At 40.0% G+C, this 25,227-nt stretch overlaps 1 protein-coding gene across 1 annotated transcript in view; it reads left to right on the top strand.

Annotated features, from left to right (window-relative positions):
- The window catches only part of Dnah9 (dynein axonemal heavy chain 9), a 328,584-nt gene that overhangs the window by 173,267 nt on the left and 130,090 nt on the right, over positions 1-25,227 (top strand). Inside the window, exons 40-44 of the mRNA XM_076870265.1 lie at positions 871-973; positions 1,654-1,893; positions 9,829-9,990; positions 13,947-14,143; positions 23,013-23,175. Coding sequence (XP_076726380.1) covers positions 871-973; positions 1,654-1,893; positions 9,829-9,990; positions 13,947-14,143; positions 23,013-23,175 — 865 coding nt within the window. The remainder of the gene's footprint in view (positions 1-870; positions 974-1,653; positions 1,894-9,828; positions 9,991-13,946; positions 14,144-23,012; positions 23,176-25,227) is intronic.

The raw sequence follows: 25,227 nt of genomic DNA on the forward strand, positions 1-25,227 counted from the left end.
TTCACACCATCTCCAACTTTCACACCTCCAACTTCCCACTCCACCTCAGTGGGTGATGTGGCCCTCTCAGCACTGAGACTAACTCCGTTTCTTATTTCCACATCTGTACAATTTACTGCATCTTCCTGCATCCTGTGCTCTGCCCTCCTGTTCCCTCTTACCTAAAGCTAAACTAGCCACCACAACGTGGCTCTGCTGTCTCCCACTCCCCAAATCCTCACTTCCTCAACTAGTCTTCCTGTCTCTTTGCCGGCTCCTTCATGTCATCTGAACTTGCACAGATTTCTTCTACTATGTTGTAAAAAAACGAAACAACAACAACAACAAAAAAAAGCAATCCTCATACTCGATTACCATTTTCTGTCTACCTCCCTCTGCATAACCAACTTCTCTCGTCTGTTCCTACTTCCTACTTTCCCATTCACCCCTTTTCCCATTCATTAACCTATTTCTGTTCCCTCTACTGAGTCTTTCTTGCTGAACCACTCACTGCATTTTTTTTTTCCAAAACCAGAGCGACCCTTTTGGAGTTCTGTCTTTCTTACTCTCTCTGCACTTGGTGTAGATGACCACTCTCTCCTTTTGGAAATACAGGTTTCCTTTGCCCTCTGGGCTAACACATGCCCCTGATTTGCCTCGTCTCTCTTAGTCCAGTCCTATTATCTCTTTTTTTCTATATGATTTCTAGAGAGATTCTCAAAAATTTGTGTTAGGCGCTTCTCTCGTCTCCATCTCCATCAGGGGATCTGGGTTTTGTTTGTTTTCCTACCCAAGCATATGAATGATAGGGCACATCCTACTTAACTCCGTGCAATGCTCACCTGCACAGACCTTCCCACAACTCTCACTGGAATTTTCTGAATCTTCCAGGTATGATCGGAGCAAGCTGTCCCTGAAGGAGGTCATGAATGTACAGTATGTTTCCTGCATGAATCCTACGGCCGGCAGCTTCACCATCAACCCACGGCTTCAGGTAGGGTGCCGCCAAGTAAAGTAGTATGTGGTCCTAACATCACCTTATCAGGACTCACCTCACTTGATAAGAAGTGATTACTGTCCAGCCTCTCAGGACGCCAACATGCATTTCTAGTGAAACAGGGAAACTCCTAGACCCAGAGTCACAAAGCTTTTATAGATAGAAGAGGTCATGGGGTTCATTTGATTCCACTCCCTCATTCCTGAGATGGGGGAACTTCAGAGGGATGAAATGACTCACCCCAGGTCATATGGACACTTGGTATCACGTTCAGATTTGAACTCTGTTTTCCTGTTACCCTGTGTTCCCATCTTTGATCAAAGATCCACCATAGCCATTGATTCCCCCAATCATTTTATATAGAACCTCAATTTGGGGGTCGTGTGAAATGACCAAGATGTAGCATTTTGAGCGCTTTTAAGAATTCTCCATTATTTTTTCCTAGTCTGGAAGTGGTGATTTTTTATTTATTTATTTTTAGTTGTAGATGGACACAGTTCCTTTATTTTTATAATGTGGTGCTGAGGATCGAACTCAGGGCCTCACGTGTGCTAGGCAAGCGCTCTGCCACTGAGCCCCAGCCCCAGCCCCCGCCCTCCCCAAAGTGGTGATTTTGATTCTGGGATCAAGCCTGTCCAGCTCACGGCCTCCACCTTGTGTCTTTGCTTCCTATGCAGCGTCACTTCAGCGTGTTTGTCCTCTCCTTCCCGGGAGCAGATGCCCTCTCCTCCATCTACAGCACCATCCTGATGCAGCATCTGAAGCTTGGACACTTCCCAGCCTTCCTGCAGAAGTCCATCCCCCAGCTGATTAACCTGGCCCTCACCTTCCACCAGAAAATCGCCACCACGTTCCTGCCCACAGCGATCAAATTCCACTACATCTTTAACCTCCGGGATTTTGCCAACATCTTCCAGGTGAGTTCACCTGCTTCAAGATGCCCTAAGAGTCTTAGGGATGCTCCAGAGTCTCCCATTATCAATAAAATAAATGGCAAATGCCAAGATTTTAGGCAAGGACACAGTTTACATGGAGTCCTGAACACAGACAGATATACAGCACCTGGGCCTCTGTGAGGACAGAGTTTTATTTGGAACTTCAATATGCCTCAGAAAAGAGCATGCATTTACTAAGTTGGTTCCTTTAGGTTGAAGAAGGCTCAGCATCTCAGAGATAAGGTCATATAAATGATTCCAGTATGCTTGAGAAGGAAAATGGCACAAAAGAGAAAGGATTTTCTTCTTATCACTATTCCCTAAACAATAGAGTACAGCAACTATTCACGTAGCATTTACATCATATTAGGCAATCTAGAGACGATTCAAATTAAGTTTTATACGACATTATTCTATTTTCCATAAATGACCTGAGTATCCATGGATTTTGGTATCTGAGGGGGTCCTGGAACCAGCCTCCCCCGGATAATACAGAAGAAGGACTGTATTTCCAATTTAGAGATGACAAAACTGTGACACAGGCAATCAAGTCCCTCAAGCATGATCATATAACTGGCAAGCAGCAGCATGGATAGCCACACAACTAGAATGTTCAGCCGTTTAATCCAGGTAATTTGGGGTGATGAAAGGCTTCCTGAAGAAAGACCAGCTATTCCAACTTTGTTTTCATGGTAACTGGTACAGTGTCAAGGAGAAACCAGAAAGCAGAGATAGCCAGGTGGATATCTTCTTCCCCCTGGCCGGTGTCTTTGTCTGATTCAGGCAGCTTGAGTGGCGACCCCCTGGGCTCTGGATCCCAGCCTGGCCTCTTTGCAGCCTGCCAGCTGTCAACCTCCTGCCACAGCATAGGAGAGGACATCACACTCTGGGGAACTGCCTCCCTTCAGCCTCACAGTCCCCCATCCTCGTCCTCCGGAGGGGAATTTCAAGCTCAGAGCTTGACCACAGCCTTCCTCTGTCTTTCTCACCCGCTTCCTGACTGCTTGTCTGAGGCCTGATGGGAGAGATGAAGGGGATGGTCAAATGCCTGTTAGGAGCCAGGCCCTGTCTAGAGAACCCAGCTTGATCCAAGTCGCAGTAATAAGTGCTTCTCTGCGCTTCCTTCACTCCATCCAAATCACAGCGGACTTGAGCAGGACTGCGAGTAGCAGAAATCATTAACCACTGTTCCCATCCCTGGACCACACTTCTGAGATGGTGCACAATTTGTACTTAACAGGCTCACATTTACTCAGCCCTTAATTATCTTCCTGACGGTTTGACGGTAACAGGGGTTATAAAGATCAGCTGATGGCTTGCTTTACTGTCAAACACAAAAATCCCAGAAGTCAGAGTTCCTGGTTGCTGATTTTTTCTGACTTCCATTTTATATATGATTGATACCCAGAAGAGATGAGAAAGAGAAAGAGGCTGAGATAAACGCATGGGTGGAGCCAAAGGGAGATAATGGAATTTCTTTTTTTTTTTTTTTAATAAACTTTCATTACATTATGGCATACAGACAGAAAAGCACACGAGCCATAAACATCCATCTTGGTTAATTATCACCAAGTGATCACACCTATTTGAATTCATAATTTAAACCTTCCATGGGAGTTCATAACCCACTTGAATCTAATGTATGAAATATGTCAAGAGCTTTGTAATGTTTTGAACAACCAATAAAAAATAAATAAATAAATAAATAAATAAATAAATAAACCTTCCATAAAGAAATTACAGGTTATACCTATGTAACCATGACTTGGATCACATTTTAGAACATTCCAGCATCTCCAAAGCACCTCTTTTGCTTCTTTTCTTTCATTCACTCTTTCCCCTTTCTCCTCAATATGGTCTAGACTTTTAACACAATATATCATTTTGACTTATTTTTGAACTTAATGCAAATAGAATGTTAGTGAATGTCACTTTGTATCTTTGTTCAATATTATGTTTGCACTTATATTTTCAATCATGGTGTCAGTTTAAAAGTAAAAGTTTTCTTTCTTTCTTTCTAACCCTGAAATCTTTTGATTTCTTTTTCTTGTCCTATTGTGTTGGCCACAGCTGTCAATACAATGTTGAAGAGAAGTAGTGAGAGTGGTATCTTGTCACGTTTCAAATTTTAGAGGGAAAAGATCTTAATAGCCTATCATTAAATATGATAGTTACTGTATGTTTTTGTGGGTGCCCTTCATCAGATTAAGAAAATTTCCTAGGATTTACTAAAAGTTTTAATCTCAAATGTGTGTGGGAACTTAAGTGGTCTTTCATGCATCAGTCGGAATACTCAAATCATGTTTCTCATTTATCTTGGTTATATGATAAATTACACAGATTATTTTTAAGTATTAGATAAACTTTGCATTCCTAGAATCAACTCAAGTGGGTAATTACACATTGTCCTTTAAATATGTTCCTGGGTTCCATTTGCTAAATTTTCCTATAAATTTTCAATTATATATATATATATATATATGAGATTGTCTTTTCACTTTCCTTTCTCTAATACTCTAAAGTAATAAAGTCCTCATAAAATATTTTGTCAAGTGTCTCCTTTTTTTCTTCTCTTTAGGAGATTTGGTAAAACATCATATTGTGTCTTCTTTAAATATTGAAAGAATTTCCTAGTGAAACCACCTGGAATTTCTTTATGGAAGGTTTAAATTGTGAATTCAATTTCCTTAATACATATAAAACTATTCAGATTTTCTGTTTCTTCAGGTGTCAGTCATGGTAAGACATCAGATTCTCAACAACTTCTAATTTATTGGCATAAGCTTGTTTTTAATTGCTTGTATTATCTTTTAAACGTCTGTTGCATCAGACATTATGCCCTTTTTCTTATTCTGGTTACCAATTACATGTGCCCCCTCTCTTTTTCTTTCCTGTCACCCTTTCTAGGGAGCTGTCAATTTTGCTACTCTTAAAAAAAACAAAACTCAAAAAGTATAACAATATTACTATTTCTTGACTGCCTCAATTTGATATCTGTTTTTAATATTATTAATGTTTACTTTTTTCTTTTTAATTCTGGATTTGGGCTTAGTTTGTTCTTTTTCTAACTTCTTGACATGGCCACTGATATCATTAGTTGTCAGCTTTTGTCTTTTCTAAAACACCCACTTTTTTTTAAATTAATTTTTATTGTTGGTTGTTCAAAACATTACATAGTTCTTGATATATTATATTTCACACTTTGATTCAAGTGGGATATGAACTCCCATTTTACCCCGTATACAGATTGCAGAATCACATCAGTTGCACAACCATTGATTTACATATTGCCATTCTGGTGTCTGTTGTATTCTGCTGCCTTTCCTATCCTCTACTATCCCCCCTCCCCCCTCCCCTCCCCTCTTCTCTCTCTACCCCCTCTACTGTAATTCATTTCTCCCCCTTATATTTTTCCCCCTTTCCCCTCACTTCCTCTTGTATGTAATTTTGTATACCCCTGAGGGTCTCCTTCCATTTACATGCAATTTCCCTTCTCTCTCCCTTTCCCTCCCACCTCTCATCCCTGTTTAATGTTAATCTTCTTCTCATGCTCTTCTTCCCTACTCTGTTCTTAGTTACTCTCCTTATATCAAAGAAGACATTTGGCATTTGGAAAAACACCCACTTTTAAGGCTGTAAATTTATCTCCAATTATACCATCAGCCATCTCATAACAGCTTTTATATGCTGTATTTTTATTATCTTCAGTTCATAATATTTCTTAATTTCCACCTTAATTTTTTTGATCCATGGAATGTTTAGAAGCATATTGCTTTATTTCAAAAACTGTAAAGGTTTTCTAGTTATCTTTCCTTTAATAACTAGCTTACTTTCACTGTTCTCAGAAAAAAAAAATATTTTATATGATTTTTGTTCTTTTGAAATGTATTGGGATTTGCTGTCATTCAAAATATAATAAACATGCACATTAACAAATGTATGCTAGCCAGGCAAGGTGGCGCATGTCTGTAATCCCAGTGGCTCGGGAAACTGAGGCAGGAGGATGGAAAGTTCAAGGCCAGCCTCAGCAAGTTAGAGAAGCCCTTAGTAACTTAGCAAGACCCTACCTCAAAATAAAAAATAAAATAAAAAGGGCTTGGGATGTGGCTCAGTAGTTAAGTGTCCCTGGATTCTATCACTAGTCCAAAAAAGAAAGGCATTCTAAGATGTTTAGTGTAGTTTAGTGTAGTTTCCCAACATGTTAATTAGGACAAGTTTATAAACCATGTTATTTAAATTTTCTATTTAAGACTTTTTGTGTGCTTTTTTGTATGTTTTTTAAAAAGACATATTAAAACCTCTTTCTGTGATTGTGGACATATCTATTTTTTCTTTTATTTCTGTTATATTTATTTCTTATACTTTGAAGCTATGTTATTAGGTGCATAACTTAACATATCTTTTTTATTTTATAGTGAGTTTAATATAATTATTTACTAGGATATATTTGTAATTAGTATCTTTCTTTTTTTCTTACTTATTAAATTTACTTCTTTATCTCTAAAAGTGATCCTTGTTTTAAACTCAACCTTGTATAATATTAGTAGGACTACTCCATAATCTCTTTTAGTCAGTATCTTCATAAGATTAATCCCTTAGTATCCATGGGGGATTGGTTGCAGGACCCCTCACATATACCAAAATCTTCAGATGCTCAATTTTTTATATAAAATAGTGTAGTATTTGATATAAACTACATAGCTTCCCATATAGTTTAAATCACTTTTAAATTACAATGTCAATGCTATGCAGATAGTTACTGTACTCTATTGTTTAGGGAAAAAGGAAACCCCCCAAAAGTTTATTCTTTTCAGTACAGGTAAAAAATTTTCTGAATATTTTAAATTAATTTGTATTCACACGTTATAATTATACATAAAAGTGGGATTCATGGTGATATATTTACACATGTACTATAATTTAGTCAGTTTCATTCCCCAGTGCCTCCCCTTTTCCTTCCTTCCTCCCTTTCCTTGATTCTCTTCCTCTGCTCCACTGGTATTCATTCTAATTTTTTCTCTCTAGCTTTTCTGAATATTCTTGATCCATGGTTACTTGAATCCACGGATGCAGAACACATGGTTACAGAAGCCCAACTGTACACTGTTTTCACTTTTTATGCTCAGCTTGTCTATATTTTTATATTTAAGAATAAACCTAAGCAGGATATGGTAGTTTTTTTTAAATCCAGCCTATTATCTTTTAATTATACTGTTTAATTCATTGTTATTTTTATAATAATATATTTTGGATTAAATTACTTATGCTATTTGTTCTAAATATATTCTACCTATTCTTTTCCCTTTCCTCTCAATTATTATGTTCCACTCAACTAATAATATTTTTTTATTATTTTATTTTTTCTCTCTTTTATTATTTAAGAAAATCCTTTTCTTTTTCATTGAATGGTTGCCATATTAATCATAGTTTTATTACAGCTTGTGTCTGTTCATTTCAATAGCTAGATCTTCTGAGTCAGGGTTTTCTTTTGTTTTTTACTCATTTGGTCTTATCTCCTACTATTCTACTATCTTTCCCACCCCTGTCCTCCCTGCCTTCTCCCCACTCCAACCTGCCCCATCCAATGAACCTCCTCTTCTCCCTCGCTGCCCACCTTCACCCACTTATTGTGAGTCAGCATCCAGAAATCAGAGAGAACATTAGGCCTTTGGTTTTGGGGCATTGGCTCATTTCACTTAGCATGATAGTCTCCAGTTCCATCCATTTACCAGCAAATGCCATCATTTTATTCTTCCTTATGGCTGAGTAATATTCCATTGGGTATATGTACCACATTTTCTTTATTCATTCATTTGCTGAAGGGCACTAGATTGGTTCCACAGTTGAGCTATGAATTGAGCTGCAGTGAACATTGTTTTTGTTTGTTCTTTTTAGTTTTACATGACAGTAGAATGTATTTTGACATATCATACATACTTGGAATATAATTTCCCATTCTTGTGGTTGTACATGATGTGGAGTTACTATGGTCGTATATTCAGATATGAACATAGGAAAGTCATGACCATTTATTCTACTGGCTTTCCCATTCCCATCTCTCCACCCTCCCCCTGATTCCCCCTTGCCCAATTTGGTGAACCTTCACTCCTTCCTCCCCACAACCCATTGTGAGTCAGCATCCACATTATCAGAAAGAACATCCAGCGTTTGGATTTTTTGGAATTGACTTATTAGTGTGATCGTCTCCAGTTCCATCTGTTTACCAGCAAATGCCATAATTTCATTCTTCCAAAAAACAGAAATTTTGATAGAGGTTCTTGCTATGCTGTATTACAGTGTTTGAAGGATTTAATATCCAGCTACAAATTTTTTTCAATAAAAATTCATTGAGAATCTACTACACATCAGGCACCATGCTAGAGAACAGTAGTACAATAATAAAATCAACCATCACCAAAATGAAGTCTGTCAACTTCCCTTTTTTCGAAACACTTTCCATGAGCCATGAGAAGCAAATTTGGGAAAGAAAAAAAATAATAATTTGAGAAAATAATAATTTTTCCTGACTGGAGATTTATATATAAAGGGCTCTGTGGGGCACATCAGAAGGAATGTCATTGGGCAGGAAAGGAGATGTCTTAGAAGACTTCAACAAAGAGGGACCAATTGAACTAGATGTTGAGCACAGAAAGCAAAACAAAGAAGGAGTGGAGGAGGTGCAGAAAGAATACAGAATCAGAAAACAATTTGAGTTTTCAATGTGATATCTGGATTTTAAAGGAAGTAATGATAAAAGTGACCATGAGATAGCAGATCAGTGATCACATTGTGACCAGATATTTATGCCTTGCAGATGAGTCTGAATAGCATTCTGTCAATGATAAGGAACCAATAAATGACCCTCATTTATTCTAAGACAAGAAAGAAATCAATGAGTGCAAACACAGAGATGAGTCTGAAGTGAGAGGATTTGTTCAGGTTGTTAGGGGCTGGTGGTCTCCATTTCTCCAGTGAAAATAAATACTAGGATTTGGGCTAAGGGTAGCAGAGTGAGGTGACAGAGGAATTTGAAAAGAAAAGTAAATATCTGGAACAATCACTGTAACATATAGGAAAGGGAATGGTAGAGGGATGACTAAATCAATTGCGGATCTGCCAATGTTTGCCACATCTATTGCAGTCTTTTCTCGTTGTTCTGATTTTACCTGGTCAATCATGACATCAATCAGTTTTCAAAATGGCACTTGTAGAATCGAAATTATAGTGAGAAACCACTCTGACCTCATTGTGGTCATTTGAAAAGTAGTAGTCAAAATTATAGACCCTAAGAAAGACCTGATGTTAAACGTTGTGGCTTTGAAGGAAGGCAACTTATAATCTATTCTATGATACTGGGCATGTTTTTTCCATATTTCTAAGTCCCAGTCTCCCCGGTATACAAGATACATGCAGTAAAAAAATTATTTCATAACATCATTATGAAGATTAAATGAGCTTTGTCTTGGAAAACATCTAGTCCAACGTCTGTCACATAACCGGCTTGGAAAAATTATAGCTGTTGCAACATTTTTAAAAATAATGAGCAGAAAACCATAATTCCAATTTACGGAGTGAGATCCATCATCCTAGGCACGTTAATTTGAATTATTTCAACAACTCCAGAAAGTCAACATTGCTATTTTGGTTTGAAAAGTGAGCAAATTAAGGCTCAGAGATGTCACATGCCTTGCCCACCTAGTTGCTATATGGTTGTGACAATATTTGAGGTCAGATCTGTCTGCCTCCAACACTTGGTCTCCCCCCGCCCACACACACACACACCCACACTTTATGATACACTCATTAGTGAGATCATTTCAGGCATTACTCCAGTTTGAACAAAATGTTCCAGAAAGTTCTTTTAGCTATTGTACTTCTGAATTGCTATTAATGTTATTTTGTCTGTTCTTCTCGAAGGGCATTCTTTTTTCTCCGGTGGAATGCATAAAGTCCACACAGGACTTAGTGAAGCTCTATCTGCATGAATCAAATCGGGTTTATCGGGATAAGATGGTAGAAGAAAAGGACTTTGATCTTTTTGATAAAATCCAGATAGAAGTACTCAAGAAAATTTTTGATGTAAGTATTTCCCTGTGGATCTGTTTTACATTTAAATCAATAATAATATGCACATGATCGCCCAAATGACACAATCCAGTTCATTAACTAAGGAAAGGTCAGAGATTAGGTTAAAGAAATGAATTCTATCACTGTTTTGTCCAGGCGAAAAACAGAGGGGTAAGAATAGACATGAACTCATTGCAGATCTCAGTGCCGAGAGGTCCACAGCGATCAGCTGACCCAAGTGCTCCCAGGCTGGTCATCCCACATGACATTCCAGCATCCCAAGAACATACTATCTCCTCTCCCATGGAAGCCATTTCAGAAGTGCTATTAACTGGACTTTGGGAGTGATTCTGACAATTGGAACATTTGGAACCATTTTGAAAATTGGAACATTTGGAAAAATTTATTGTAAAAGTGATTTCAAATCTATTCTCCCACCCATTAGGTCTTAGGTCGACATGACAAACATCTAAACATGTTGGGACCATTGACCCTCCCCTACTGAGTCTTCCCTTCACGGGGGTCAAAGAGCCTTAATCCTTTTGGCTATGTCTGATATGTATTGGTTACAAACCCAGAAAAACTTGATATCATCCCTCTGAAATTGTGGGATGCCTGATCTTCATCACACAACCCAGCTGGGGTCTGACCCAAAGCAAGAGCGACATCTTAAAATGTGCCCTGCTAAACAATTGGAAAGAAGGTGTCCATCATGAAATGAGTGAAGAAAGCCCTTCATGTTATATCATGCTTTTGGGAATTCACAGTGCACTTGGCACATTAAAACTCAGAAATCTAGAATGATTCTAACTCACATACTATTTTGCAAATGTGGTAGACCCTAAAATTTATTTTTCCTTCGTAAACTTCTGAAATTATTTTTCCATTGAACTATTATTTAAAGGAATTATTCAAAGAATGAATGGCCCATTTTTTTCTTAAAGAAAGGATGATATGCCTTGGGAGAATTTGGTATATTAACACCATCAGAGATTATATCAAATTATCAGTGTCAAAAATTACTCCATAGCTACACTGATACTTCTGTTGACCAAAGATCCATATTCTCCAAATACTGCTTATCTGTCCTCTCTTGAACTTAGAAATAATCAAACTTGAGTATAATTGTATGTTGTAGTTCTTATATTCACTGTATTAGTCTGCTTCCTATTGCTATAACAAAATACCTGAGACTGGGTTACTTGTAAAGAAATGAGGTTCATTGAGATCACAGTTTTGGAGGCTGAATGTCCAAGATTGAGTGGCCTCATTAATTCAGTCTCTGGTGAGGGATTCATGGTGAATGGCAACACAATGGCAGGAACATTTGTAGAAGAACTATGGTGAGGCAGGAAATGAAAAAAGATTCAGGAGTCACGTTTGGTCTTTAATACGACCCACTCTTGCAAGAACTGATAGCTTATCCCATAAGACCTGCAGCAGTCTCTTCAGAGGGCAGCTCCCCATCAGTGATCTAATCACTTCCTATTAAGCCACACCTCTTAGAGGTCCCACTATATCTCACACGGCCACACTGGGGACCAAGCTGCCAACACATGAATCTTTGAGGGATACACCACATCCGAACCATAGCACTCACTCTGTTTTAGCACCATTTTTCCTGATAAGATGCTGGATCTACCTCTGAAGGTATTGACAGTGTATTCCAACCTATGTGGCATTTTTTGAGTGGTCAGACAGAATTTTACATAACGTATTTGAGTCTTCTTTTTCCTAGGCTAGAGTTTCTAAATTCCTTCACTTCTGTCATTGTTTGTAAGGATCCTGATGTTCAGAGTGCTCACATCTTAGATGCCCTCCTCTGAGCATTGCAGCATTAGCCAGTTTATGTACTCATTGCTAGTTCTGCAGATAAGCCTGGATTGTCTTCATAAGCTGGTCTGAGCTAGCACTTTAACAGCACTCAGTTTTTGAAGTCCAATTCCCTAACTGGGTTTTGTATAGGAAGGGTGCATCCTTTTGATCACAGACTTAGATATAATTGTTACTGCTGTTATCCTTCCCCCAACATTTGAAATGCCAGCCTGAAGCATCCTTGCTCCACCAAATCCTGATATTAGTAACAAAGGAAAAGTTGCCAAATTCCCACCCAAGAAGTGATACAATCCTGTTTCCACCATCAAAAGCTTAAAGTTCCCTGGTTCAAGGCCCTGTGTGATACCATGTTGCTATTAAGGAGTTTTTGATTCACCGTGTTGGTTGATTTTCTCTCTCTCTCACCCTTCTGTGCAGCATGTCTCTGATCATAAAATTGGAGACTTGTTTTGTTCATCAAAGAACCTTTGTAGATCAGGCTTTTTCAAAACTCACCTTTTGTTTCTTCTCCGCTAGATCCTCAGTGTAAATTGACTGCCATCAGAACTCACCCCCAGTATGGGAGCCTGTTCTCAAACTGGGTCAATGTATTCCTGCATTACTTTACTGTAAAACGACCCAAAGTAGCTCTCTGGCTTTGCATTTACATGTTATACAAAATTCAGGAGCATTTATGGTTACTCCTATAACACAGTGTAATGGTTTTCTACAGTCCTGAAGCACCTTCAGAATTCTGTAGAATGACTCTTTGATGTTTAATTCTTTCTAGCCTTTTATTCCTCTGCTCAGGAAGCAGTTCTGGTTTCTCTTTAAGTTTTATTGTCATCTTCGCTTTCCCTACATTAGGAGGATCTTGTCCCAGGTGCTTGTAAGGCTACTCCTTTAGTGATATGTCCTCAGCAGTGCCCCTGCTGGTGAAGAGAATGCTGGTTACCTGGTGATTCACAGTTAGGGCTTCCAGTCTGGACTGTAGGATAAAAGAATGGCAGATTAAGATAAAAGTTTGCACTCATGGAACTTCCTACTTGTGTCTTAGGAAATTTATTCTAGGACTTACCTTATCTAAAACCTATCTTCTTACCTGAAGTCTCAGGTATTTGGATTTTGACAAGTAAGTAGTTCTTTTTGTTTCCTCTAATATAATATTAAAAAAATAGTCATATATTTAATACTCATTGGGTAATTTGGTAGTAAGTAGACATAGAGTCCACACCTTTTTGTTGGGGTGGGAAGAAACCGGGGGTTGAACCCAGGGGCATTCAACCACTGAGCCACATCCCCAGCCCTATTTTGTATTTTATTTAGAGACAGGGTCTCACTGAGTTGCATACCACCTTGCTTTTGCTGAGGCTGGCTTTGAGCTCACTGTCTCAGCCTCCTAAGAGACACTGGGATTACAGGCATGCACCACTACACCCAGCCCATATCTTTTAAATTAATCAAACTATACCTGGTATTTATTCCCATAGTAACGCTTATCCTGTGGGTATGATTTGATACTCAGTAAGTATAAATGCTTAGGAAAATTTTTATAAATAAGTGGTTCTATTTTAAGTTCTTTAAGATTATCTATATGCCTATGAATAAAACAATTATCTAATGGTTGCTAATAGCAGATTCCTGAGAACCAAGCCCCCTGGCAAAACATCTGGAGTTGGAACTTGAAAACTATGGTTTGCAATCTCTCAAGAAACAGGAAAGGAAATTTTATGATAATGCCATTGATCAAGGTGCTAGACTTGTTGGAATAAATGTAGAGAATTGAGACCATCCTGCCCTGATCCCTACACCTGACACTGGTGAAATAACCCCTGCTTGAAGAAATCCACCTGTGTCTTCCTCCATTCTTCTGATCGCAGCACTCTTCCTGGGCTTAGGAGGAAGATACCTTCCATTTTCTATTCTCAGCCCGCAGGGAATAATGAACTATATCCATGACTTCACTGCGCTGGTAAAGGAAAAATATCTACTCTATAAGGGCCTCTCGAGAGGGAAGAAGTGTTAAAAGCAGCACTAATACTTAATTTTCAAAAAGTGTGCAGGGAGGAAAATAAATAGACTTCTCCACTCTGTTGTGTGGAACCAGAATTGGGAGTCAATAAGAAAGGTCCCTGTTCCTGTCTCAATACCAGGATATTGAGGAGACCGTGGAACAGACCCGAAGCCTGAACATATATTGCCACTTTGCCAATGGTATTGGTGAGCCCAAGTACATGCCTGTACAATCGTGGGAAATCTTGACCCAGACTCTGGTGGAAGCCCTGGAGAACCACAACGAAGTCAACACAGTGATGGACCTGGTTCTGTTTGAGGATGCCATGCGCCACATGTAAGTGAGCTTCTCTTCCTGCCTTTCCTCAGCTGCTTCTCTGTTCTAGTGTCAGGCATCCCATTTGGCTATTTAAGGACTCCTGTGGGAGGGCCAGAAAAGTAGCTACTGCTATTTCCTTGAAGGTCAAGATGGTGGAGCAGTAGCTGCAGGCTTCTGCCACTGGCCCTAGGAAAAAAACCAGGTGCTGGACTCAGGCAAAACTGTATCTGTCTCCATGCCTGCCAGTTACTGTCCCTGGCCATGATGGTAATGACACCAAGAGAAGATCTGCGATCAGAAAAGAGGCACCAGAACAGCTCAAGGTCCCCAACCCTACACTCATACTGATCAAAGGAACAGTTTTTGATGTGACCATGTCCCTGTAGTATGCTGTTTTTAAGTCCTTTGGGTATAGACCGAGAAGAGGGATAGCTGGGTCAAATGGTGGTTCCATTCCCAGATTTCCAAGGAATCTCCATACTGCTTTCCATATTGTCTGCACCAATTTGCAGTCCCACCAGCAGTGTATGAGTGTACCTTTTTCCCACATCCTCGCCAACACTTATTGTTGTCTGAATGCATAACAGCTGCCATTCTGACTGGAGTGAGATGAAATTTTAGAATAGTTTTGATTTGCATTTCTCTAATTGCTAGAGATGTTGAGCACTTTTCTTCATATATTTGTTGATTGATTATATATCCTCTTCTGAAAAGTGTCTGTTCAGTCCTTTAGCCCATTTATTTATTGGGTTTTTTGTTTTTCTGGTGTTAAGGTTTTTGAGTGCTTTATATATCATATACTTTATATATCTATCTGATGTGCTTGTGGTAAAGATTTGCTCCCATTCTATAGGCTTTCTATTCACCTGATTGTTTCTTTTGCTGAGAAGAAGCTTTTCATTTTGAGTCCCTCCCATTTATTGATTCTTGGATTAATTCTTGCACTACAGGAGTCTTATTAAGGAAGTTGGGGCCTAATCCAACATGATGGAAATTAGGGCCTGCTTTTTCTTCCATTAGACGTAAGGTCTCTGGTTTAATTCCTAGGTCCTTGATCCACTTTGAGTTGAGTTTTGTTCATGGTGAGAGACGGGCTTAATTTCATTTTGTTGCATATGGAATTCCAGTTTTCCCAGCACCATTTGTTGAAGAGGCTGTCTTTTCTCCAAAATATGGTTTTGGTGCCTTTGTCCAGCCACATCAATGTTTATAGAAGCACAATTCACAATAGCTAAATTGTGGAACCAATCCAGATGCCCTTCAGTAGATGAATGGATAGGGAAACTTTGGTATATATACACAATGGAATATAACTCAGCACTAAAAGATAATAAAATCATAGCATTTGCAGGTAAATGGATAGAGTTGGAGAATATCATGCTAAATGAAGTAAGCCAATCCCAAAAAACCAAAGGCTGAATGTTTTCTTTGGTATGAGGATGCTGACTCATAATGGTGATGGAGTGGGGGGAGCATGGGAGGAATGGAGGAATTTTAGATAGGGCAAAGGGGAGGGAGGGGAAGGGAGGGGCAAGAGGGTAGGAAAAATGGTGGAATAAATTAGACATCATTACCTAGGTACATATATGAAGTCACAAATGGTGTGACTCTATTTTGCATACAACCAGAGAAATGAAAAATTGTGCTCTATATGTATACTATGAATTGAAATGCATTCTGATGCCATATATAACAAATCAGAATAAATAAATAATTTAGTAAAAAAGGAACCGTTTTTTTAATGTTATAGGGGTTTTGTTCAAGTGCACACATTTCAAATATTAATCATTCTTTTAAGTGTTGTTGCTATCTAATGAATGATTGGAAGTAATCAGCAAACTTTCCAGATAAATTCCACTTACACTACCAGTGCTATCCCCAGAACTGCTCTGCATTCCCCAGTCTGAGTTCCGTCCACCACACTCCCTGCCCTCCCAAATCCTCCCTCTTTGCCTATGGTTTTCGTGAAACAAAATCTGCCTCATCTTCTATTTCTCTGAGTTCATCCTTCTCTGGTGGATCTGAAAAAAACCAATGGACCCCTGAGTGGAGGAAAGCTGTTTCCTTCCTGGGCCCAGGTACCCCAGAGTCTAGGGAGTTGTAAGTCTCCTCCTTACCCCCTCCCTCACCCCCACCCCCGGGCATATTCAAGTCATTTCTCCTTTTGTCCTTAACAAACCACAGCTCTTTCAACGCACACGGAATCCAGGTTCCGTGCTACTTCTCCCCCCCCCTCCCCGTGACAGTTGACAGGTGACTCCTCAATGCTGAGCCACACCTATCCTCATCCAGCTGTTTATGGTTGAAGAAGAATCCCTCACCATGTTTGTGCTAGTCATTTTTTTGCATTGCTGTGAACAAAACAACTCACAGGAGAAGAGATTTCTTTTGGATCATGGTTCAGAAGATTCAATCCATGGTCAACTGGTTCCAAGGCAGAAATATCATGGTGGAAGGGTGTGGCAGAGGAAAGTGGCTCATCTCGTAGAGGAAGGCGCCAGGGAAAAGACAGACCATTCCAGGGCACACTCCCAGTGACCTACTTCCTCCCAGTATCAGCTGACAGGACCTCACGATTTTATCATTCCCTAAAAGTGTGACCTCTGAATCTTGATGCATTGGTGACCATGTTTTCACATATGAGCTTTTAGAAGATACTCCAGATCCAAATCATAACAATAATTGACTACATTTGCTTCAGTGTTGTGGCCACAATATCAAGTAGGCCCCCCAACGTTGCTAGAATTCCTCCTCCAGGATCCTGAACACTTTGTTCCTTTGTCTTTCCAAGATAACTGAATTATATGTTTTTCCTTTCTCCTCAAACTTCTAACACTTCTCCCCTCTCTTTAATCCCAGCTAACAACCACATCTCTTGTTTCACTGAGAATTCTTATACCTGCCTACCTGGGATACCTGTACAGCCCATGTATTTCATACACATCCTACCCACAAAATTGTGCCTTCCTTGCTGTTTTAATTAATGAGTTTAGTTCTTACCTGGGGCTGATCCCTTCATACATATGGATGGGATCCCAACACCTCTCATCTTCTCAGTGACTTTACTCCTTCCTATAATTATCTTCTCTGCCTCTCTATCTCTCCTTCTCCTTTTTCTTCTCCCTCTCCATTTCCCTCTCCCTCCCCTCTTTTCTCTCTCTCCTTTTTCATGTTACCCCATCATTAATTTCTGTATGCACATTAATGTACATACACACCTACCATGTTACCACTTATCCAGGAAATAATAAAATATTCCTTGATCTTCGTATCCCTTCCCATCTACTACCCCTCATTTCTCTTCAGCAAAACTCACCAAAGAAATTATCCATTCTTGTCATACCTCCTCACCTCTAATTCTCCTCAACCCACTGCTTACCATCTGAACAAAGCGGTTCCCACGGTAATCACCACAGACTCGCCTCTTGCTAAGGTCAGTTGACATTGCTTGTATTACTGGACACCCTGTTGCATTTTTTCATGATTTACTATTGTGTCTACTTTCTTGGCTTGCATCCATCCATTCATCCAACACATGTTTATGGATTAGCCCACCATAGTATGGGTATGGGGGATCTTGGTTTTATTGACTACAGATCCCCAATACCAGGACATTGTCTGGAATCTAGCAGGTGCTCTATAAAACTTTTTAACATATCATATAGGAATAAACCAAGTAGAGGAGAATAAAGGGAAGGGGGAGATGCTGGGAGATGAAGAATACAATTTCAAATAGAGTGATCCAGAGGCCTCACCAAAAATGCAGTATCTGATATGACACATAAGATATAAAAATCACCATGGGTCAGGTTCACAGTGCTTTGAATATATCAATTTCATTTAGTCCTTATAAAAAGACCTAAAGAAGGTAAGGCCTATTGTTCTCCCTATATTGTAAATGAGAAGAGAAGTTGCCTGAGGTCATATACCTCATAGAAAGGAAGCCAAGTCTCACACCTGTGCAGTCTGGGTCCAGAGTCTGTGCTCTTGCCCTTCACATGTGACGTTTTCCCATAAGCTTCCCCTACCCTCCACAAATCCAGTGCACAGCCTGTCTTGCTCATTGTCGAATCTCTAGTACCTTGGAAAGTTCCTAGCACATAGTAGGTATTCAGTAAATAAGGGCTTAAAATGTCTACCAACTAACCCCGTGATAGTGCAACCAGTATTTTTCCTCCTCTTTAAGAGCTACCAGCACCTCTGCATCAGTTTTGGAACTGAGGCGAGTCTTTGCCCTTTAAGGGTGAATTTAATTTGGGAGAACAGCTAGTGATTCCCAACATGGGTGATCAAACTGACGGATATTGTTTTTAGGAAAAAAAAATAAGGGCTGGTTATGAGAACTGGCTTTTCTCCTGAGACTCATGAACAGAGTCTAAAGATCATTTCCAAAGAGAGGCCTGAGCCACTTTTAGGGATGGCAAAACAACTGGGAAAATGAACTGTCTTGAGGGGGCAATGCTGAAGCACAGAATGTATTTGGATGTATAATTTTCTGTACATTTGTGTTTTTTAAAAAAAAAAAATCCATGTCCCATTCCTTTCCCCTTGCCCTGCCCTTCCCTCCCCTCCCTGTGGGCTCATTGACCCCTCTGTGCTGTCCCTACCGGCCACATATCCTTAGACCACAAAAAAGGGAGGCCAAACAATGCACTGAGAAACATGAATGATAAGCAGCAAGATGCCACAGCCTCTGGTGTCCAAGACTAGAGCATTCAGGGCTTGCTCCGGGAAAATCCCACCCGCCCTGAGACCCAAGTTGGGAGTGGCACAGGAGAAGAAAATTATCTGTATGAGCTTTCTGAGGAACCCAGGAGTCCTGTGGGGCAGGGGATGCAGAACAAGGTGAGAGCCAGCCTATTTTAATGGTGCAGTAGGATCTATGTTCATTCTGACTTCATCTGTCTATTTTCTTCTTGTCACTAGAACATTTTAGTATTTTCTTTTGTTGGATGCCCCTACACCTTCTCCCAATATTGCTTCTTTCCTTTCTCTTGCTTTAAACCCAATTGGCTGGGGTGTTTTGGCAAGGACACCTAACTTCCCCAAGCCTCACGTTCTTCATCTGTAAAACGAGAATAATAAAAATACCCTTGTGGTAAGGTTGTTGCTGCCTATGGGAAATGCTTCACCCCCGAGAAAGCAGTCAATACATATTCATTTTTCTCTTGGTGCTCTTGCTTCCATTCTCCATAATACCACTGAATTTGTTCTTCTATTGAATTCCTTCATTTATTTTCATTTTTATTTTTTTATTTCTTACATACATGACAATAGTGGAATGCATTACAATCATAATTATCCATTCACAACACCTTCATAATTTCAGCAAATTCTCCTTCTGCCTTTTCTTAAAACCTTCAACTAGATCTTTTCACCCACTTTTGACACCGTCTTCATTCATCTTTTTCTTTGCCTCTTTGTTTTTTCGCACTCTCACGTGGATTTTCTGCCTGCTCTCTCTTTTTCTTTGAGAATCACTTAGCAATCATTAGCAAAAAAGAACTTCAGATGTACTTCTTTTGTGCCCAAAGTATCTTATTAGTTCTCCAGGGGATTTGTGTGTGTGTGTGTGTGTGTGTGTAGTCTTCAATAAACCAGCCTTCTCCAGCTGTGCTGTGTTGCATCTTCAGCTTTTGTTTTTAATCTCCCAGAAATTCAGTAAAGAGCTTAACATAGACTGGTGTGGCTGGCTGGCCCAGGAGCTCTTTAGAATATTGATCTTCTTTTTAAATTTTGTAATTTAAATGCAGAACCCTTTGCCCTCCTCGGAGGTTGTTAATGAATCCCCAGCTGGAACCTGATGCTGACAACTGCAGACTTAGCCATTCTTCTCTGGAAACTTCATCACTAACGATGTGTTTTCCATTTTAGATGTTGAATGACATGAGCAAAACTGAGTTCAGGCCTTCTAGAATGCAGCTGGGTGTTGGACATCCCGGAGAACCCAGTTGGAGTCCAAATCTTCCCCCCAAGATTGCCCCTCTCCTCCATTTTGAATCCATTCCCACCTCCCCTTTTCTAAATCAGGAGAGAGAACCTGGATATCTTAGCACCTTTCACAAAGGAGACACAAAGCAAATGACCATGACACAAAGCACATAGCACCATGAATAATTACGCACATCGTCCCAAATGTGACACTGAGTTTAAGGCATGGACATGTTCTATTTTACTTTAATAACATTTTGTTGGATATCTTCAATGTGCCAGCACGAAAATGCATACCAAACAAGTAGGCACACTCTTCAGATGTTGTGAAATGATGGTTTAAAAAGAGAGCAAGAGAAGCATAATGCTAGCTGAAAAAGTCAGAGTATAAATCTTCTAATTAAATTATTAAAGTAAAAAAGTAAAATCATTTAAAAAAACACTAAATGCAGGTCAGTAAATGATAAACACTTAGATGAATGAATTGTAACTACATAAAATTCAGTGAGATATGATTTTAAATTATAAAAATTTGTGTGCATCCAAAATACCTTAAAGAAAACTAAAAGGTAATAGTGAAAAGTTGGAGGGTAATTCAAAACATACATAAAAGGTCCTTACAAATGTAGAAGCCCACTTAAATTTAAAAGTGGGCAAAGGACATGAACAGAAAATTTACAAAATAAAAAAAATATAGAAGGATCAATAAGCATGACAAATGTTCAATTCCATAAAAAATTAAAACAATAATATTTTTAGCCACTAAATTGGCAAAGATTTATGTATGTGTGTTTGTGTGTGTGTGTGTGTGTGTGTGTGTGTGTGTGTGTGTGTGTGTCTACTTGCATGCATGCATGTGTGAGGTTGGGCACCAGGCCCCCCTTCATGCACCTGGTACTGATTGTTGACACACATACTTGTGCCGTTTCCTTCCCAACAACAAATACAATGCGGACCCACAGTTAGTTTATGCTAATTCTGACCAAGTCATCAGTACATGCAAGAAATTTGCCCTAATAAGAAAATTCATCACAAAGAAGCTCAGCATGAGCCCTGTGACCTCACACCTACTTATTGTAACTTGTCAAACCCCACCCACCAAAACTACTTCCCAGCCCTCCCTCCAAACTGATGTCACACAGACCTTAAGTCACTGCACCATTACTTAATTTGGGTATAGCATTTCTAATCATAATATCATTAACATAAGACAGGAAATAGGAATGTATTCTGTGAAATTCAATTTCAAATGGATCCCTGTTCTATTTGGCCAAATGCTACCTGAATTCTTATTATCGTTTTCTTTTTGTCCCAAGATCACCAACACCTACATTCACGGATTTATATTCTAATTCAGTGAATACAATCCAATAAATCCTCATCCTGCAATACCACAGATTCACCTTTTGATCAGTTTTACCTTAGAAAGGTAAAACTTAGTGCTATCTTCTGGGGGTGGTTTTCTGGAACATATCAAAAGCTACAGAAAGTGTCCTACTGCCTGACTCAGCAATTTTACTCCTAGGAACTTATCCCAAGGAAAAAAATTAGAGATCGAAACAAAGAGATTATATTTTATTATTTATAGCTGAACTATGTTGGAGACAATCTAAACATCCAACAGTAGGCTATTACAGATAAGCAACCTATTCTACTTTTATACCAATATTCATGTTTTATACAATATTGTCCCAGCATCAAAAGCAAGATGCAGCAGATTGTTACTGTCAGAGGGAAATAATCAGAGTATAATGCTAAATGAAAAAAAAATGGTTCAAAACACTACCTTCAGTCTAAAGAGTGAACCTAAACCCAATTTTTAAAAATTGACGAGATATAAATATATTGACTTTTTAGGTGTAATGAATGTATGTATGCATAACTACGTATTTACAAAAAATATAGATAGTAAGGAAAAGTCCACAAGGCCAATTAATTATTAATATCAATAATGTTTCTTACTAGACAGCAGCCAATTGTGTATTTTTCCAGTGGTTTTATACATTTTGTGCAATCATAGCCATTGTTTTCAAGATGGACATGAAACGGGAACAGGATTTCTTTTTATAAATAACGTGCACCCAGGAGAGGGCTTAAAGAAAAGGTTGGCAGTGTCTCCTAGAGAGAGTTTGGAGGGCTTGATGCAGAGTAGCGTTTGAGGAAGGCTTGGAAGGACCGGGGCAGTGGCTTCCTTTGGAGAGGGTGGTCTAAGCCCAGCGTGAGACCTGGAACATTTCCCCATGCTGAGGTGGGCACTGAGGGCGATGAGAAGAAGCTAAGCCATGAGGGGAAGAATCCAGAAGCCAAGGATGTGGGTGTCTTGCGGGTTGGCAATTAGAATCTGCAAACATTCATTACAAGAGCATCAACATCCACCAAGGACTGAAGGAGGCAGAGAGAAACTATGTCAGGCTCTGTTCTTACCCTTCCTGCCTCACGCTCCTCTTCTTTCCTAAGACGAACACACTGTTCTGGTCTTGCCATGTCCCCAAGCCTCCCCTGATATTAATTATTATTATTATTATTTTAGTAATATGTCTTCTACTTTTCTCTTTTTTCCTGTTCCCTCTTCTTGCCCAAAAGCACAAATAGAGGAGACTAAGCGAAGTGGGGCTGGGGGGCGGGCAAAGTCAGGCTTAATGGGGAGAAGAGGGAGAAGAATCCTGGGCCCCTCCCCATCCATCCCTGTGGCTGACCCCTGAAGTGCTGCCTGCCTGGCCTGGACTTGTCTCTCCCTGGTTCACTGAAGGCTATGGATTCAAGCAAATCAACAGCAACTTTAGTCCACTTGGGCAAGAAGGCAGAGCCAGGTTTGGGGACATTTTATCAGGTCCCCATGGTTCAGCCCATGATGCACTGCTTCCAAGGAAGGATCCTATTCCCCCTAAGATGGTTATATGCCTCGTACTGGGAAAAGTCTGATCAAAGCAGCAGGCCTCTGCTTCTTCCTCTGTAGCTGCCATATCAATCGCATCTTGGAGTCCCCACGGGGGAATGCTCTGCTGATTGGCGTGGGTGGGAGCGGCAAACAGAGTCTGACAAGGCTGGCGGCTTTCATCAGCTCCATGGATGTGTTCCAGATCACGCTGCGCAAAGGCTACCAGATCCCTGACTTCAAGGTGAGAAGGCCCGCCGGCTGGGGAGTAGACTCAGCCTCTGTCCAACCACCCACGACTCCTTGTCAACCTTCCTTAGCTCTCTAGTTCCCCTGTCCAGAGTCTCCCTTTAATTGTCCATTTTCTCCTTAGTGTCTGGGTTGGTGACAGGAGGGGCTCTTTTCTTATGAGACTCAGCCTGCGTGTAGTGACCTCTCCAAGGTCTGCCTTTGCAGGTCCCCAGCTGCCCTTACGACATCCGTGGGGCCTCAGCTTTTGCCCCAAATCTATATCAAATTCAGCATGCAGCTTGCTAGCTTCCCTAGTACATGCAGGAAGAATCCCAACAGTCTTCCCAAGTTTTATTAAGAAATTCAGATTTTAAAAGATGGATTCAATAATCACTGGCCCCCTCAGGTCCTGCAGGGACATTTTCTGGTTTCATAGAGCAGCCCTTAGGAGCCACGCATGATGCATGTTCTGGAAAGTGAAGAAAGGACACATACAACCTTCAGAGATCCTTTGTGTAGTCCTCTCACTTTTATGCATGGCCACAACCAAGTCACAATAGAAAGTCATGGTGTCATTTATATCGAGATGCTCTGCCTTTCCTGTTCCTGGAAGAACTCCAGCCAGCCCTGAGCCACCTGCTCTCATAATATTCCAGCCACTGATGGGAGAGGTACATGCTGGCTTCTGCTCTGAAGCCACAGCTCAGGCTCTTGACACTGCCTGTATCCAAGGTCATACATCAGGTTCACATTAGGTCTTTCTTCAGGGTTTCAAAAAAAAAAAAAGATAAAACAAGACAGCATAGTAATGGGAGCTATGCATTTACAGAATGATGTAAGACAGTAGTTCTACACTGAGACTTTGGCTAAATCCCAGAATCGCTAGAGATCTTCAAATAATGCCAATGGCTGCATCCCATCCCCAGCTATTCTGACTCACTAGCATGAGAAATAGCCTGGGCATTAGGGTTTTTCAAAGCATCCTCCAGATGATTCTAATGAGAATTAAAAAACACTGCCTTAGATCATTTTGTAAAAGCATAAGGTAAGAACCATTGATCTAAAAGGAAGTGTATTATCTTGAATTATTTGGATACCAAGAAAGCTCTGCAACAATGTTACTGAAAGCGCAGTCCTTGCCCCCTATGCCAATCCAATAACAAGGACACAGTTTTGAGAAAAAGGAAAAAAGAAGTTTTATTGCTTTGCTCCGAAAGGAGAAGCACAGGGGATTCCTGTTCCAGAGGCTGTGATTCTGCCAATCAAGGGAAGCAGGGGGCTTTTAAAGAGGTGATTCAAAGGCTATATTCCAGCGTTCTCTGTTGGAGATGTAATTCACTTGTTCATTTGGGAGATAGTCATTTCTGAGATCTTCCTGTGCCATCCCCAAAGTCTGGATTGCTTCTTTCCTGTGATGGGGTGTGTGCTCAAGAACAGATAACTCTGTCTAGCATGGGAAGAAAGGTAATCCTGTTTCCCTGAGATTAGAGTGAGAGAGAGAGATTAGGGAGGAGCAGGGAGAGAGGAAGAGAAAGAAACATGTCCATTTTTAAAATAAGTCACTGTGGCCGAGCAGCCAGGGATGTATTCAAAGCACAAAGAGGACCACTATTATCGGAACAGAATGTAGGAGGCTGTTAGGAAATAATCTCTGACTGGTGATAGGAAAGAGAGCAAGGGGTTCTGGGGCTGTAGCTTAGTGGTAGAGCATTTGCCTCGCATGTGTGAGGCCCTGGGTTCGATCCTCAACACCACATAAAAATAAATAAACAAAATAAAGATATTGCATCCATCTACAACTAAAAAAAAACTATTAAAAGGAAAGAAAATAGAGCAAGGTACTGGACAATGGCTGAGCTTTGTGAAGTTGATATAGCAAAAGAACCGTGACTGACCATGCTGGGTAAATTCAGGGCCTGGCATCCTTGCCCCAAACTTCATCCATCCATAGTTTTGAATGTGTGATCGCCTACAGCTGATCGTCTGTTGCAGGGAAAGTGTATTCCCCAATCTATATTTTTTTTTCAACAAAATTTTTGCTGGAGCTAGTCATAAGAACGCAAGA

The sequence above is a fragment of the Callospermophilus lateralis genome, chromosome 11 (genome assembly GCF_048772815.1).
Source record: "Callospermophilus lateralis isolate mCalLat2 chromosome 11, mCalLat2.hap1, whole genome shotgun sequence".
Classification (NCBI taxonomy): Eukaryota; Metazoa; Chordata; class Mammalia; order Rodentia; family Sciuridae; genus Callospermophilus; species Callospermophilus lateralis.